General features: G+C 49.6%; 2 protein-coding genes across 2 annotated transcripts; one reads left to right on the top strand and one right to left on the bottom strand.

Annotated features, from left to right (window-relative positions):
* The first annotated feature begins 73 nt into the window (after positions 1-73).
* LOC103806833 (glucosamine-6-phosphate isomerase 1) lies at positions 74-3,550 on the top strand. The gene is made up of 5 exons (XM_009079541.1): positions 74-167; positions 1,459-1,641; positions 2,212-2,396; positions 3,007-3,181; positions 3,453-3,550. Exons 1-5 carry the CDS (start codon positions 152-154, stop codon positions 3,548-3,550), a joined length of 657 nt encoding a protein of 218 aa, XP_009077789.1. The 5' UTR covers positions 74-151.
* A 3,869-nt stretch (positions 3,551-7,419) lies between these two features.
* Positions 7,420-12,812, bottom strand: RNF14 (ring finger protein 14). Its single transcript, XM_009079542.1, has 7 exons — positions 12,659-12,812; positions 11,992-12,143; positions 11,160-11,687; positions 10,082-10,310; positions 9,268-9,440; positions 8,621-8,751; positions 7,420-7,483 (listed from the first exon to the last, which is right to left on the bottom strand). The coding sequence occupies exons 1-7, from the start codon at positions 12,810-12,812 to the stop codon at positions 7,420-7,422; spliced, it is 1,431 nt and encodes a 476-aa protein (XP_009077790.1).
* Positions 12,813-13,173: the final 361 nt, after the last annotated feature.

Consider the following 13,173-nt stretch of genomic DNA (forward strand, 5'->3'; position numbering starts at 1 on the left):
GATGCCCACAGGTGGGTACCGGGGCTGCCCATACCCTGTCCCGGCTCAGCCAGCCGTTCCCGCAGGCAGCACTCCCGTGGGATGCTACAGAAAGCTGGTGGAGTACTACCAAAACGGGGACCTCTCCTTCAAGTATGTGAAGACCTTCAACATGGATGAGTATGTGGGTGAGTGCCATGGTCACACCTGGCTCTCCTTACCTGTCCCGTGTCTCTGGGGTGTGGGAAACACCTGCAAAGGGTCCAGGGGGGAGGACAAGGGTTGTGTTAGCCAAGGGGGTGAGCAGGGATGATTTGAGCAGCTGTATAAGGAATACTGAAAGGTATTGGGTGTTGCCTGGTATTGCACTGCTGTTTTCTGGAGCATCTCTCACGAGGACAGGCTGAGAGAGCTGGGGCTGTTCAGCCTGGAAAAGAGACACTGAGAGGAACCTCTTCAGCATCTGTCAGTGCCTGCAGGAGGTGTCAGGGTGGATCAGCTCTGCTCAGTGGGGCCCAGCCACGGGACAAGAGGCAATGGGCAGGAACTGATGCCCAGGAAGTTCCACCTGAACACAAGGAAGAGCTTCTTCCATGTGCAGTGACCAAGCACTGAACAGGTTGCCGAGAGAGGTCATGGATTCTCCCTCACTGGAGATATTCCTTCTAGACACAACCCTGAGCCATGTGCTCTGGGCTGGCCCTGCTGCAGCAGGAGGTGGGACCAGTGACCCACTGTGGGCCCTTCCAACCAGCCTGACCAGCTCTGTATTTTACCTGCACTCAGGTCGTACTGAGCACGTGAGGATTAAGCAGTTTATCACTGCAAGCTGAGATAGTGAGCGGCATTAACCACCACCTTTGCTCCAGGACTACAAAGGTCACTGTGCTCAGATCTCTTACAAGCACCAGTTTGTTCCCTGAGTGCCATTCAGTAAATCCTGCTGAGATAGCAGGGGACTGTTTCCTTTCTGAAGCTGTGGTGAAACAGCCTCTACACAAGAAAGAGAGATCCAAAGGTGAAAAACATACAGGCTAAATATTTGCTAATTTTACCCTGGTCAAGAATTTGTTTCTGTCAACAATCCACATCGAGCAGCATTAGGGAATAAGTGACCCAGTGGGCGTTTATAGCATTCAGGGGGAAAATATGTGCAACAGTGATATAATTATTATTATTTCCCAGGCTTCTGCACCTTTTTCTAATCATTTTTGTTAACAGGAACTGTGAGGAAGGCTGAAAAGGTACTGACAGGTGGGGGACAGTACACACCAGCTCTTCTGACACATCTGCTGCATGTTAATGTGGGCACAAGTCTTACAGGAGCTGTTATGATTGGTTTTAATTCTGCTGTTTAGGGAAATGTAAACAACTCCTGAAAACTGAGGGAGTGACAAGGGACAGACACTGCCCAAAGCCACTGTGAGAGGACAGAAGTGGTTCCAGCTGGGCTCAGTCCTACGTATGCTCTCTTACCAGGTCTCCCGAGAGATCACCCCGAGAGTTACCACTCCTTCATGTGGAACAACTTCTTCAAGCACATTGACATCTCTCCAGAGAACGTCCACATCTTGGATGGGAATGCACCTGATCTCCAGGCAGAGTGTGATGCATTTGAGGAGAAAATCAAAGCAGCTGGAGGAATCGAGCTCTTTGTTGGAGGTGAGAAGCTCATGGCACGGAGGTCATTAGGCACTGGCAGGAAGCTGTGCCTGTCCTCCCCCAGCCTCACTTACTGCCAGGATTGTTCATTTCCAGTGCCTCTCAGTGGGTTTGCAGTGAAACCACCCCAGAGTCCATGGCCCTGGGCCCTGAGGTGTGCTGTGTCTCCCAACACGCTGCTTCCCCAGTCCTAGGCATTTCGATCCAGTCAGTGAACTGTTCAGGAAACAAATAGCAGGAAAAATGGGAAGAGCTAGAATTGTACAAATACAAAGTATATTGCAACTGTCAGTGCTGACAGGAAACTGTAGTCAGAGTCCTCTGAGCCAATGGGAGCTCAACACAAGCTTTTCCATGGACTTTGCTTTGCTATTGTCCTAGCACAGTTAGGGAGGAGCCTCAGAAGGAGCTTTTGCCATCACTCCTACCAGCCACAAATTTGAGCTTGAGCAGAACTGCAGATGTTTTTCTCAGATCTGTGTACCTGGAAGCACTAACTGTCCTTATCACAGCAGAGCTGTTGGCTCTGCTCCCACCACTGACCTTCCTCTCCCCCTGTCTCTGTCCCAGGTATCGGCCCAGATGGTCACATTGCCTTCAATGAGCCAGGGTCAAGTCTGGTGTCCAGGACACGAGTGAAGACCTTGGCTATGGACACCATCTTGGCCAATGCCAGGTTCTTTGATGGTGACCTCTCCAAAGTCCCCACGATGGCCTTGACAGTCGGAGTAGGCACTGTGATGGATGCCAGAGAGGTTAGGAGAACAGCAGTGACTTCCTACAGTAGGTCTGGGGCAGAGCTTCCTGCAGCAGCAGCTAAAGGTTATCCCACCTTGGAGCAGCAACGTGTCCTGCTGGTGAAGGCTGTTCCAGCCACAGACAGCACTGCCTGACCCTCCTGTCCTCTTGCATCCTGCACCACCATGGAAAGACTCCTGCTCCATGTCTGCTAACACCTGTGTTTGTGCAACCCTGCAGTAGTTGTTAGCACAAGGACACACAAAGGTTTGGGAGGGTGTATTTGGTTAGGAATCTCACCTGGGGAATAGCTGCAGGAATCACAGGCTGAGTTATGTCACACCAGCAGGTGATGAAAACTGTATGGACAGTTTTTAATGGAGTCTATTCTATGATTTATACTTGTTAAATCACAGCATAGCAGTGCCCAAAGGGGAGCTCAAAGGATCCAGATCCTCCCAGTGACCCATCACGCTGTGATTTAATTGACAAACCAGCCAGGAAAGAACTGTGTCACAGAGAAGTGGCTGTGGGGAGGGTGGCAAGATGTCCCTGCTGGGGTCCAGGCAGCTCTTGGCTCCCCCTGAACCCCCTCCCAGCCCCTAACTGCCTCCTCCTGTGATGCAGGTGATGATTCTGATCACAGGAGCCCACAAAGCCTTTGCTCTGTACAAAGCCATCGAGGAAGGAGTCAACCACATGTGGACAGTGTCTGCCTTCCAGCAGCATCCCAACACTGTGTTCGTGTGCGACGAGGATGCCACGCTGGAGCTCAAGGTCAAGACAGTGAAGTACTTCAAAGGTGAGTGTGTGACCAGGCCAGGCAGGGGTTTAGTTAGGTTTCACGTGGCACAACCCATGCTTTGCATGAGATGTTTCTGCTTAATCAACTCCCAAAAGTATATTCTTTAAATACACCATGATAATCAAAGTGTGAAGGGAAATGCTTAACTGCTTTGATGTGGGAGCAAAGGGACAAGGACACCAGTAATGTCTGATATAGTTAGTATCCAATGAATGAGGGTTTTCCCTTATTATGTCTACTTAAATCAACTTTTTACTGTCCCCATCAGGTTTAATGCTGGTTCACAACAAGCTGGTGGAGCCCTTGTACAGCATGAAGGAGAGAGGAGCAGAGGGGAGCCAGTCCAAGAAGCCATACAGTGATTAACCTGCTTGGAGCAGTGCTGAACCAGCTGGAAAACAGCTGGGGAAAAAGGGAATTGCCACAGGAGCTGATCTCATATTGTTCTTAAATTAGCAGAATGATCATGTGCTTACTTCTCTCCATTAGAGATAGATGCCAAACACCTGCCTTAATTAGCCAAATGAGAAGGGGATCCAGGGTACTGTGTTCCCCAAACTTCTGCCACTACCTCATTCTCTGAAGGTGAAGTCAATGACAAATGAGTTGTTTGATCTGTGAAGGGACTGAAATCATGCACTGAAGGCTGCAGAACTGCAACGTGAGGACAAGTGAAAGTACAAACACAAAGCAACAGGGTAATCACTTTGGGGTGTATTCCTTGCAGTTAGGACAAGTACCTCGTGTGTCATTCCCCCTCCACAAAACACTCCTGCATTAGCATCGTGGAAAATGGGACATAGCTTGTCCAGTGGAGAAGGGAAAGCTTCAGCATGGCCTCAGAGCTGTGTGCCCCACAGCCAGGAGAAGGTGCAGCCAGGCTGTCCTGGGCAGCAGCAGGAAGAGTGAAGTGGACACAAGCCACTGAGGCTGGACAGAGGGAAAAACCTTCCCCTGGGGACAGCCAAGCAGTGGGGCAGGTTGCCCAGAGGCTGTGCAGGCTCTGTCCTCAGGTTTCCAAGACCTGACTGGATTAAGTGCTGGCTGAGCCCCACATTGACCAGTGCTGGGGCTGAGACCAGCTGAGCAGAAGAGGCTGTGGCAGCACTCACCACTCACCCACGCAGAGGTAACGGTGCAGTTTGTGCCTCTGAGGATGTTGTTGCTGCTGTCACACAAGAAGGCCTTTGTGCTCAGTTCCAGGGTTTAATTTTCTATGCTCTGGTGCTTCATGAAGCACTCCAGGAGGGTAGATTTGTTCAGACGAAGCAGAAGTAACTCCTCTCTGTGCTCAGCACTGTTCTTTGTGTCAGTGCAGAACCTGAAGCACCAATCTCTCTCCTCTCTCCAGTGCTTTCCACTGCTCTGAGGAAATGCCAAACCAGCCTCAAAGGAAACACTCTGTCCCCACTGGCTGCAGCCTCTGTTTGATTACAGAATTCTCACACAGGTGGACAAGAGCCTGTACTGGCAAGACCCCACCAACTCTGCCATGTGATTCCTGGGAATTCATCTCCAGTGCTGCCACGAGGGGCAGGAAAACTGGGCACCATTTCTTTCCTTTATGCAGAAATTTTGTTAAGCTGATGATCTGTAATGCAATGTCATTTTCTACACTAAATGTCCTGAATCTTTTCTAAATGGTGACATTGGCTGTATCTGGTGCTGTGTCTCACTGTGTTATGAAACCAAAGCTGTCCTGGAAGCAGTTTGGTAGGAATAGCTCCTGCTGCTCCCTCCTTCCTTGCCCAGGGTTTGCTGGCAGGTTTCCACCAGACACCTGCTCTGGTTCTGTCCTGCCAGGCAGCAATCGTGTCACAGGGAAAAGTGGGGACATTTAAGGGAGGAGGGAGGAGGCCACAGCTCCACCTGGTACCACAAAGCATCTGTGAGGAATATCATGGTCCCTGTGCCTGCACAGGAACAGAGAAAGTGAGATGTGCAAGAGGGAAGTGCCCAAGGGAGTAACTTCACATCCCCTCACCAGAGCTGTGCCCTGCTTTCTGCACAGGGTCTGGGTGAGCTGTCTGTGCCACCCCAGCTGATTGTCCTGTGAGTGCAGTCACCTGCTTGTCCCCACCCCACAGGGTCTGTCCAACTCTGCCTTCCTGCAGGATCTGGAAACTCCAGCCTAGGGGTCCCTGAATCCACAGACACAGTGGTGACCATTGCTGTCTCACCTCTCTCCACACAAAGCTCTTGAAAACTGAGGTAGTTCATTGCAGCATCTTCCAGTACTTCACCATTTGTGCTCTGGTAGCTCTGGCACATCCCCAGCCATGGATCTCCATCCCAACATCCCCACTGGCATCCCAGCCCTGCCCTGAGCCACCTCTGTCCTGCTTGAAGGGACCTAACCCCATCCCCTCCCTCCAGGCAGGAGAAGGGGGTTTAAGCTTCTCCTTGTCACAAGCATTCCCCACATACAGCTCAGCAGGAGTGAGCCCCTTCCCAGAGCAGGCAGCTTTGGGATTCAGCCTGTGGAGGTACTGATGGTGACCAGGCTGGGAGCAGCTCAGGGCTGGCTGCATCCAGCAGCAATCCCAGAGCAGTGCCAGGACAGGCACCGTGTCCTAGGGGCCTGTGTCAGGGCCATGGGGGTGTGAGGGCACTTGGCACACACAGATGTCCAGATTTCCACTGGAGAAACATCCCATGCCAGTCTCACCCTGACTCTGCCCTGTCCCAGCCCTCAGCCCAAGCAGCACCAGCACACAGAGCTGTCCCCACAGTGACCTGTGCTGCCAAACCCATGCCAGAAAGAAGACAAACACGGAGACAACTGCGTTCACCATCTTAAAGTGAATTTAGTGCATGTGAAAGGTGCAGGAAATACAATTCAAACCATACATAAAGTAAACCTTTCCTACACCTCACCTATAGCCCAAACCCAGAGGAGGTTTGCACTGATCATCTCATCTCTTTAATCTCTGCCAGTTCTACCAGTACAGACCTTCACCCTCTGCAAAGGAACTAGAGCAGTACCCACTTTGGCCAGATACTCCAGTATAAATTTATTCACTCTCAGTCAAAACTGAGTGAGAGATGATCCCCTGGAGTTTCTGAAGAGCCTTCCAGTTCCTGAGCTATCCACCCAGGCCCTACTGTTTGTTCTGAGCACAGCACATGCAGCTTTCATTTCCAAGTAAACTTATAAGCCGTTCTGCAAGTGGAAAAACTTGTTAAAAAATTAGTGGTTCCCTCCAGTAATTACCTTCATGCCCATAAAATTACTTGTTGAGCTTTATGGGGAAACAATTTGGCTTCTGAAATAATTTGAAGTGCGAGAACAGTGGGGAACAAAAGGGAACAACAAAAGCAGAATTACCAACTAATCAAATTTCTTACAGGAAGAGTTAGTAAAAAATAAATTACTTCATCATCTGAGAAGATAACTGTCAATATCTTGAAGAATTCAAGTCAATCTCAACTGTGTGTCCACAGAATGTGTTTCAGTCTCTGCCTGGTACTTCTCCCCCTCTCCCTGGCCACATCCTCAATTCACTGCCCTAGCACTCAGCACTGCCAGAGCAGGGAGTGAATGCAGCAGAACTGGGACTGAACTACCTGGGAATGGCTCTTGGTCACCTCTGCCCAAGCACTCAGGGAGGCAAAGGCCCAGCAAGAAGAGGCTTGGGATAATCAGCTCTAATGTCACCAGGCAGCACCAGTGAGAGAGCAACGAGCTGCTTTGCAGATAAACACATCAAGAGATCTACAAAACCAACCAACATCATTGCTGAATGCGGAAGAATTTTCCTGCACTTATCAGCAAACCTTTCCCAGTGCAAGCAGCAGCACTAAACAGCTCCAGGAACAGCACCACAGCTCTAAAACTGCCCTGAGCCCACAACAGACATGACCCAACACCCTCCAGAGGTCACTGTCCTAATGGAGACCACAAATCCTTCCACAGTTTGAGGCTCCAGTTTTGTCTGCTTGCTTTGGGAAAAGGGACACCTCTTGGTAAATGTTTTCCCACTAATTTTCCAACTTCTGACTGGTTTTGTTTGCCTTTAATAATCAGTGTGAATGTTAGGGCATTCCATGCCGACCCTGACCCCAGGATGGGTAGAACAGTCTCCTTTGGTTTTGGCAACAGGCTCTGAGGTGTGAGCATCCTGCAGTGCAGGGGAGTTCCCTCTCTTTTCTCACGTAATGGAAGTGAAAAGCAAACAAAGGACACACAAAAAGCATCTGTCTCTGGGCTGTTCACCTGCTGCTGCTGGAGGAAGCTACTGGTCTTCATCATCATCTTCCCAGAACTCCCCATCGTCGATGTTCATGGCTTGAAACAATCTGCAAGACAGTTAGTGACATCGGGGGACAAAGAGTCAAATATGTGAAAAAATTCGACCTAAATGTGACAAAAAGTAAAAAACCAGCAAGTTTCACTGTTTTTTCAGTATCCCAAACCACAGATGCTGCAGCCCTCAAAGTCAGGTAAAACAAGGGACTCTACACTTGTCCAGCTTGTTACCTTACACATATATGTCAGAAATTCCTGAAGATATTATACATCCAAACAGTGTTACAGTTCCCAGCAGGCTGCAATTCCTGCCCCAGACAGCTCACAGTCCCACCAGACTCAGGGAGCTGGGCAAACACATCTGAGCACCACTGGGACACAGAGGGACAAAAAGGGCATTTGGCAGTGCTGGGTAATTCCTGGACTCCATGGGTTTAGGTCTTTCCCAAGCTAAACGATTCTCTGAGTTCTTTTTTTATGAAGCAGATGAGCTGAGTCAAGATAGGCAGAGGTTAAGCTAAACTAAGAGAACAACAGGAGAAAAAGAGAAAGGAAAACAGAGTAGGAGGTGAAAAAACCTCCTGTTGGGAGAAGTGGGATTGCTGAAAAGGGCCAAGAACAAGATATATCCTGTCAGCCACATCTGTCACAGCAGAATAGATGGTAGAGGATTGAGAACACTACTGGGATTTTGATCCAGACACCACTGTCACATATCCCTATGGAATACACACGAGCTGAGAGGTTGCAATTATCACCCCCCTCTGTCTGACCTGCTGCCTCTCAACCTGTCCCAGCCCCCTGTGCCTGGACCCTTCCCCAGCAGTGATGATGTGAGACAAATCTGCAGCTTCTGAGGAGCATTTCTCACCCAAACCCTCACACTGCACCTGAGCATCTGCAGGGACACATTCCCCTGCAGGCTGTGCCTCAGGTAGAGCCAGCACAGCAAGGATGAGGCCATGGTCCTGACCTAAAGAGTCAGGAATAGGCCCAGAAAGTCCTTCAGAATTTTAAAACAAAGTTCTTAAGACACACATCCTGAATTCACTCCTGATTTTTAGTGTGAGCATAAAGATCTCAGAGAAGCAATTCTGTCTGAAGCTGTAGCTCCAAAGTGGAAGGCAGGAAGAGAGAGGCTGCAGGAGCAGCAGGTGCAGGAGCAGCAGAGCTGTGTGGGCACACACCTGTTGAAGCAGGGGGACGAGGGGTCGTTGAAGTGCCGGTAGGGGTTGGCCCGGGACAGGGCACCCATGCAGAGCCAGCAGAAGTACCTCATGCAGCCTGTGCATGTCATTTTGTTACAGCCATCCAGTTTCTGGGGGGGAAACACAACAAAGAGCAACAACACATCTCACTGTGACTGTGGTGGGTTTAGCCTCCCTGTGACAACAGCCCTCTGCAGCACATTTCAGCCCGACCACAACACAGAGAGTCACCCACTGCTCAGAACTGAGCTGCAGGCACAGGACTGCAAACTGGCTGCAATGCTAAAAACACTGGAAATTAGCACTTTTCTGAAGCTAGGTTTGTTTTGTGGCTGTGGTGTGAAATAGCAGTGGCCTGAAACACATGAAAAACCAAAGGATCCATAGTCAGCCTGGATCTGTGTAGCACTGGAGCCTGAACAGCACCAGTTGCTGGGTGTGCTCAAGCCCCTGAGCTCCACACAGGTCACCTCACCTCCTTTCCCACCAGCACAGACAGAAATAGAAAGTTCTCTTAGTATTTCCTACCACTTTCCCTGCCCTGGAGGTTACCAACACACACAACTGCCTCATTCGAGTCCTCTCCTGCTCCCGTGACCCTCCACAGCCTTTCCCTCCACACTCACCTCTATGTGAGTCCCACAGCAAGGACAGGACTTGGAGTTCTTCTCCAGCCACTCCTTACTCTCCATCTCCTCCAGGGCTTTCTGAATCACTCTCTTGCCATAACGTTGTTCCAAAAACTTCTTAGCGGTCTCATCTGCTTCTAAATAGTCATTTCGCAGATCCATTAACTTCTCTGGGGACAAAACCAACCCAAACAGCTTTTGTAACAGGCTATGCAAAAAGGTCCAGCTGATTGCAGCATCAAGATTCCCAAAGGAAACTACCATCAGTAATTAAAAAGCAAAAAATACACGAGAATGCATAAGATGAGAATATTAAACCCTCTCTGCCCCAAAATTCCATAGCTTTACACTGTTTCAATATAACAGACTTATATATAACAGACTGATGGAATTAGAACAAGTCTGCAATGTAAAATAAGCTGAAAAATGGAAATATCTTTTCTGAACATACATTCAATGAAGTTTAGTCAGAGGATTTTGAGGTCAAACAGACAGAGAAGCCTCCACCTGATTTCAATATCAGCTGTGACAACACAAAGTAGTGGATTCACAGGGGAAAGGGTAAAAAAAATGCCATTAAATTATTCTTCCCTTGCTACAGCATTTGGCAATCAGCAGTTCAGAGACTTCCTGAGCTGTGGAGTGTCATCAAAGGGAAGATATTTAATTGCCAGCAACAGACCTGCTCCAAATGAAAGTGTCTGGGCTTTCAGAAAGCTCGTGGTGAGGAGGTTTCTCGCTCAACTTCTGTTTCACACCTGATTTAATTGCATCTCACCACGTTTCTGGATCAGAAGGTGATGTCACTCACCTGCAGTGACTTTGCAGGGAGAGACCCCGTGATAAGTCATCTTGCAGAGGGTGCAGAAAGCATAGTTGCAGCAGGAGCAGATGCCCATGGTGCAGCCAGGCTCCTGCATCACGGGGGTCTGGCAGCCTGGCCGGGGGCAATACACCACGTCTGCCATCAGGTCCAGGCTGGACTGCAGCAGCAGGCGGTCGTAGCGGGCAAACAGCTCCTCCCCAACCAGCTCCTTCACCTGCAGGCACAGGAAGGTGTTAGGAAGATTCCTCCCTGGGAGGTGCTGGGGCACTGGCACTGGTTGGCCAGAGCAGCTGTGGCTGCTCCATCCCTGGGAATGTTCCAGAACATGTTGGATGGTGCTTGGAACAACATGGGCTGGTGAGAGATGTCCCTGCCCATGGCAGAGGTGGGACTGGATGAGTTTTAAGGTCCTTCCAACCCATTCTGTGATTCCATGATTACCTGCATTTGAAATTCAGAGCCTGCTACTGTCAGCAAAACACAGACAATGAAAAGTCCCTACAGAATCCACGGTGGATTCTCCAACGGGTCATGAAAATACTACTAGAAATGCTATTTACTGATAACTAACCCAAGGAACAGCATGCAGTGTCAGGTGCAACAAAGCATTCCCTCAGCCCCCTGAGCAATGCCAGTGCTAACCAAGTGGGCAAACCAGGTGCCAAGGGATTCAGCGCTAACTCTAGTGCCTCTGTGTGGCTCAGAGCATGAAGAAAACATCCCCAGGTACAGTCCCTGGGGAATCCTCCCCGTGGTGGACAAAGTGGTGACAGGTCAGAGGTTGGAGTTGTGGCCTTGGAGACCTTTCCCAGCCTGAATCATAGAATCAACCAGGTTGGAAAAGATCTCAAAGGTCATCAAGTCCAACCCCACTGTGGTCACTAGACCATGGCACTAAGTGCCACATCCAGTCTCAGCTTGAAAACCTCCAGGAATGGTGACTCCACCACCTCCCCAGGTAGCACATTCCAATGCCTGAGCACTCTCTCCATAAAAATTTCTCATCCATGGGAGGAATGGCTCTGTGCTCCCTGCACGGTGCCCGTGGCACACAGGGTGTTACCTGGCCAGGAGTGGCGCCGGACGAGCACTTGGGCTCGGGGCAGTTGAGGCAGTGCACCTGTCCATCCCGGATCTGGATCTCAAAGTAGTCCTTCAGGCAAGCTTTGCAGTACACGTGGCTGCACTCGGTGAAGTGCATGCACTCGCTGCCCAGCTTCTCACAGAAGCAGATACTGCACAAGTACATCTTACTGTTAAAGCACTTCCTCCTCTGGGCCTGGTCAAAGTCCAAGATTTCCCTGATCAGACTGGACAAGGACTCCACATCCTGCACAGCTCTGGCATCCATGGTCTCCTCCTCGGCCGAGGCTGAGCCTGCAGCAGCCTCACAGTCCTTCCCATCCTCCGCAGGCACCGACGGCGTCCGGCTCTGCCCCTGCCCTGGGTGGCACAGCTTCAGCTCGTATGGGGAGGAAATGTTCAGGTAGCTCAGTGTTTCTTCCTTCAGGAACTGCATCCAGGCAAAAAGGACCACACAGCCTCGGTTCTCCTCCCACACGTTGTCCAGGTGTTTGCAGAGAGCACTGAGCTGTGCAGGAACAAACAATCCCTGATTTCAGTGAGTTCTGACACCCTCACTGGGCTCCTCTCACCCCCAGTTCTCCTTCGTGCACACTTAGATTTCAGATTCTGGTTTAACCTATCCACAAAACACACATAAAATGATGCTCAGAGAAGCCAATTCCTCAGAATAGCGACCAAATGAAAACCAGCAGGAGACAGAAGACCCTAATGAAGAGCAATGTCACCAGTTTTACCTTCATTAACAACCCCCCAGAGCACAGTTAACGACACACTTAGCTCTGTCAAAATGTTGGAAATCTGCTGCACACCTGAGCCTGGGAGAGCCATTTGCCACTGAGGGTGAAGAGCGGAGGGGACGTCGAGGGGTAGTCGGGAGGAAGCTCGAAGTTCAGCACGAGGGGAGGCAGGAAGCACACGGAGTACTCAAACCCACTGCTCTGCAGGCTCTCTGGGGAGCTGCCTGGAGCAGAGACAAGAGAGGCACTTTGAGAGGCAACAGGAAAACAAAGACCACTGAGCTGCCCCTGGTTGTGACAGCACCCAATGTGTCTGAATTGGGATACATTTCTGGGGTCAGACACGTTTGTTCAACCCTAAATAACAGAAGTTCTTGGAGCAGTAAAATATCTCAGGGTTGGAGCTCTGTGATTAAAGCAGCTCAACACTAGCACTGTGAAATGTCAGGTCCTGCACTGACAAGGAACCTGGACACGCATATCCTCAAGGGAACAGAAAAACTAATAAATGAACTTAATTACCCTGAAAAAATGCCATTACTCCTCTGTAATTTTAGAGCTTACTAAAGAAGTTATGTGCATGAGGATTAACTGCTCTAACACGAACCCCAACAGAACCACAAGCACAGCACAGGGTGAGCCACAGCTCTGCCTGGTCCCTGTCCCTGCAGGTCACTCCAGAGCCACCACTGAGCTTGGTGAAACCTCCTCTGGGATAACATAGAACATCTCAACTCACCACTCACAAAAACTTTGAAGTCCTGAGGCAACTCCAGGCAAATTCTTGTCTCTCCTCCTTGGGCAGACTCTGCTCTCTTAAACTCATCTTCATCATAGATGCTGGCCAGAGCCAGCAGCTCGTCCTCCTGAGCTTCCTTGTCCTCTGAAGACATTTATTTACCTTCCCTGTGGAGTTAACACCACTCTAACATCAACCCAGTTAACACATCCCATTACAACTGTTAATTTGGATGTTTCATACTACTACAAGATTCAGAAACCCAAGTAACTGATCTAAAACTATGTGAAATATCACTAAGGTTTTTTACGGGTTGAGCTTTATAAAATAAAAGAAACTAAGCAGAATATTAAAAAGTCAGAAAGCAAACTGTGTGTTAGGAAATAAATACAGCTCTAAGGGTGGAAACAAAACACAGAGATGGCACAAGTGACTCGAGAACATTTCATTGATGTTTGAAAGAGAAAACAGACACAAAAGCACCAGGAAAAAGGAACCAGTATCAGCAGCTCTTG

The sequence above is a fragment of the Acanthisitta chloris genome, unplaced genomic scaffold (assembly GCF_000695815.1).
Source record: "Acanthisitta chloris isolate BGI_N310 unplaced genomic scaffold, ASM69581v1 scaffold44247, whole genome shotgun sequence".
Lineage (NCBI taxonomy): Eukaryota > Metazoa > Chordata > Aves > Passeriformes > Acanthisittidae > Acanthisitta > Acanthisitta chloris.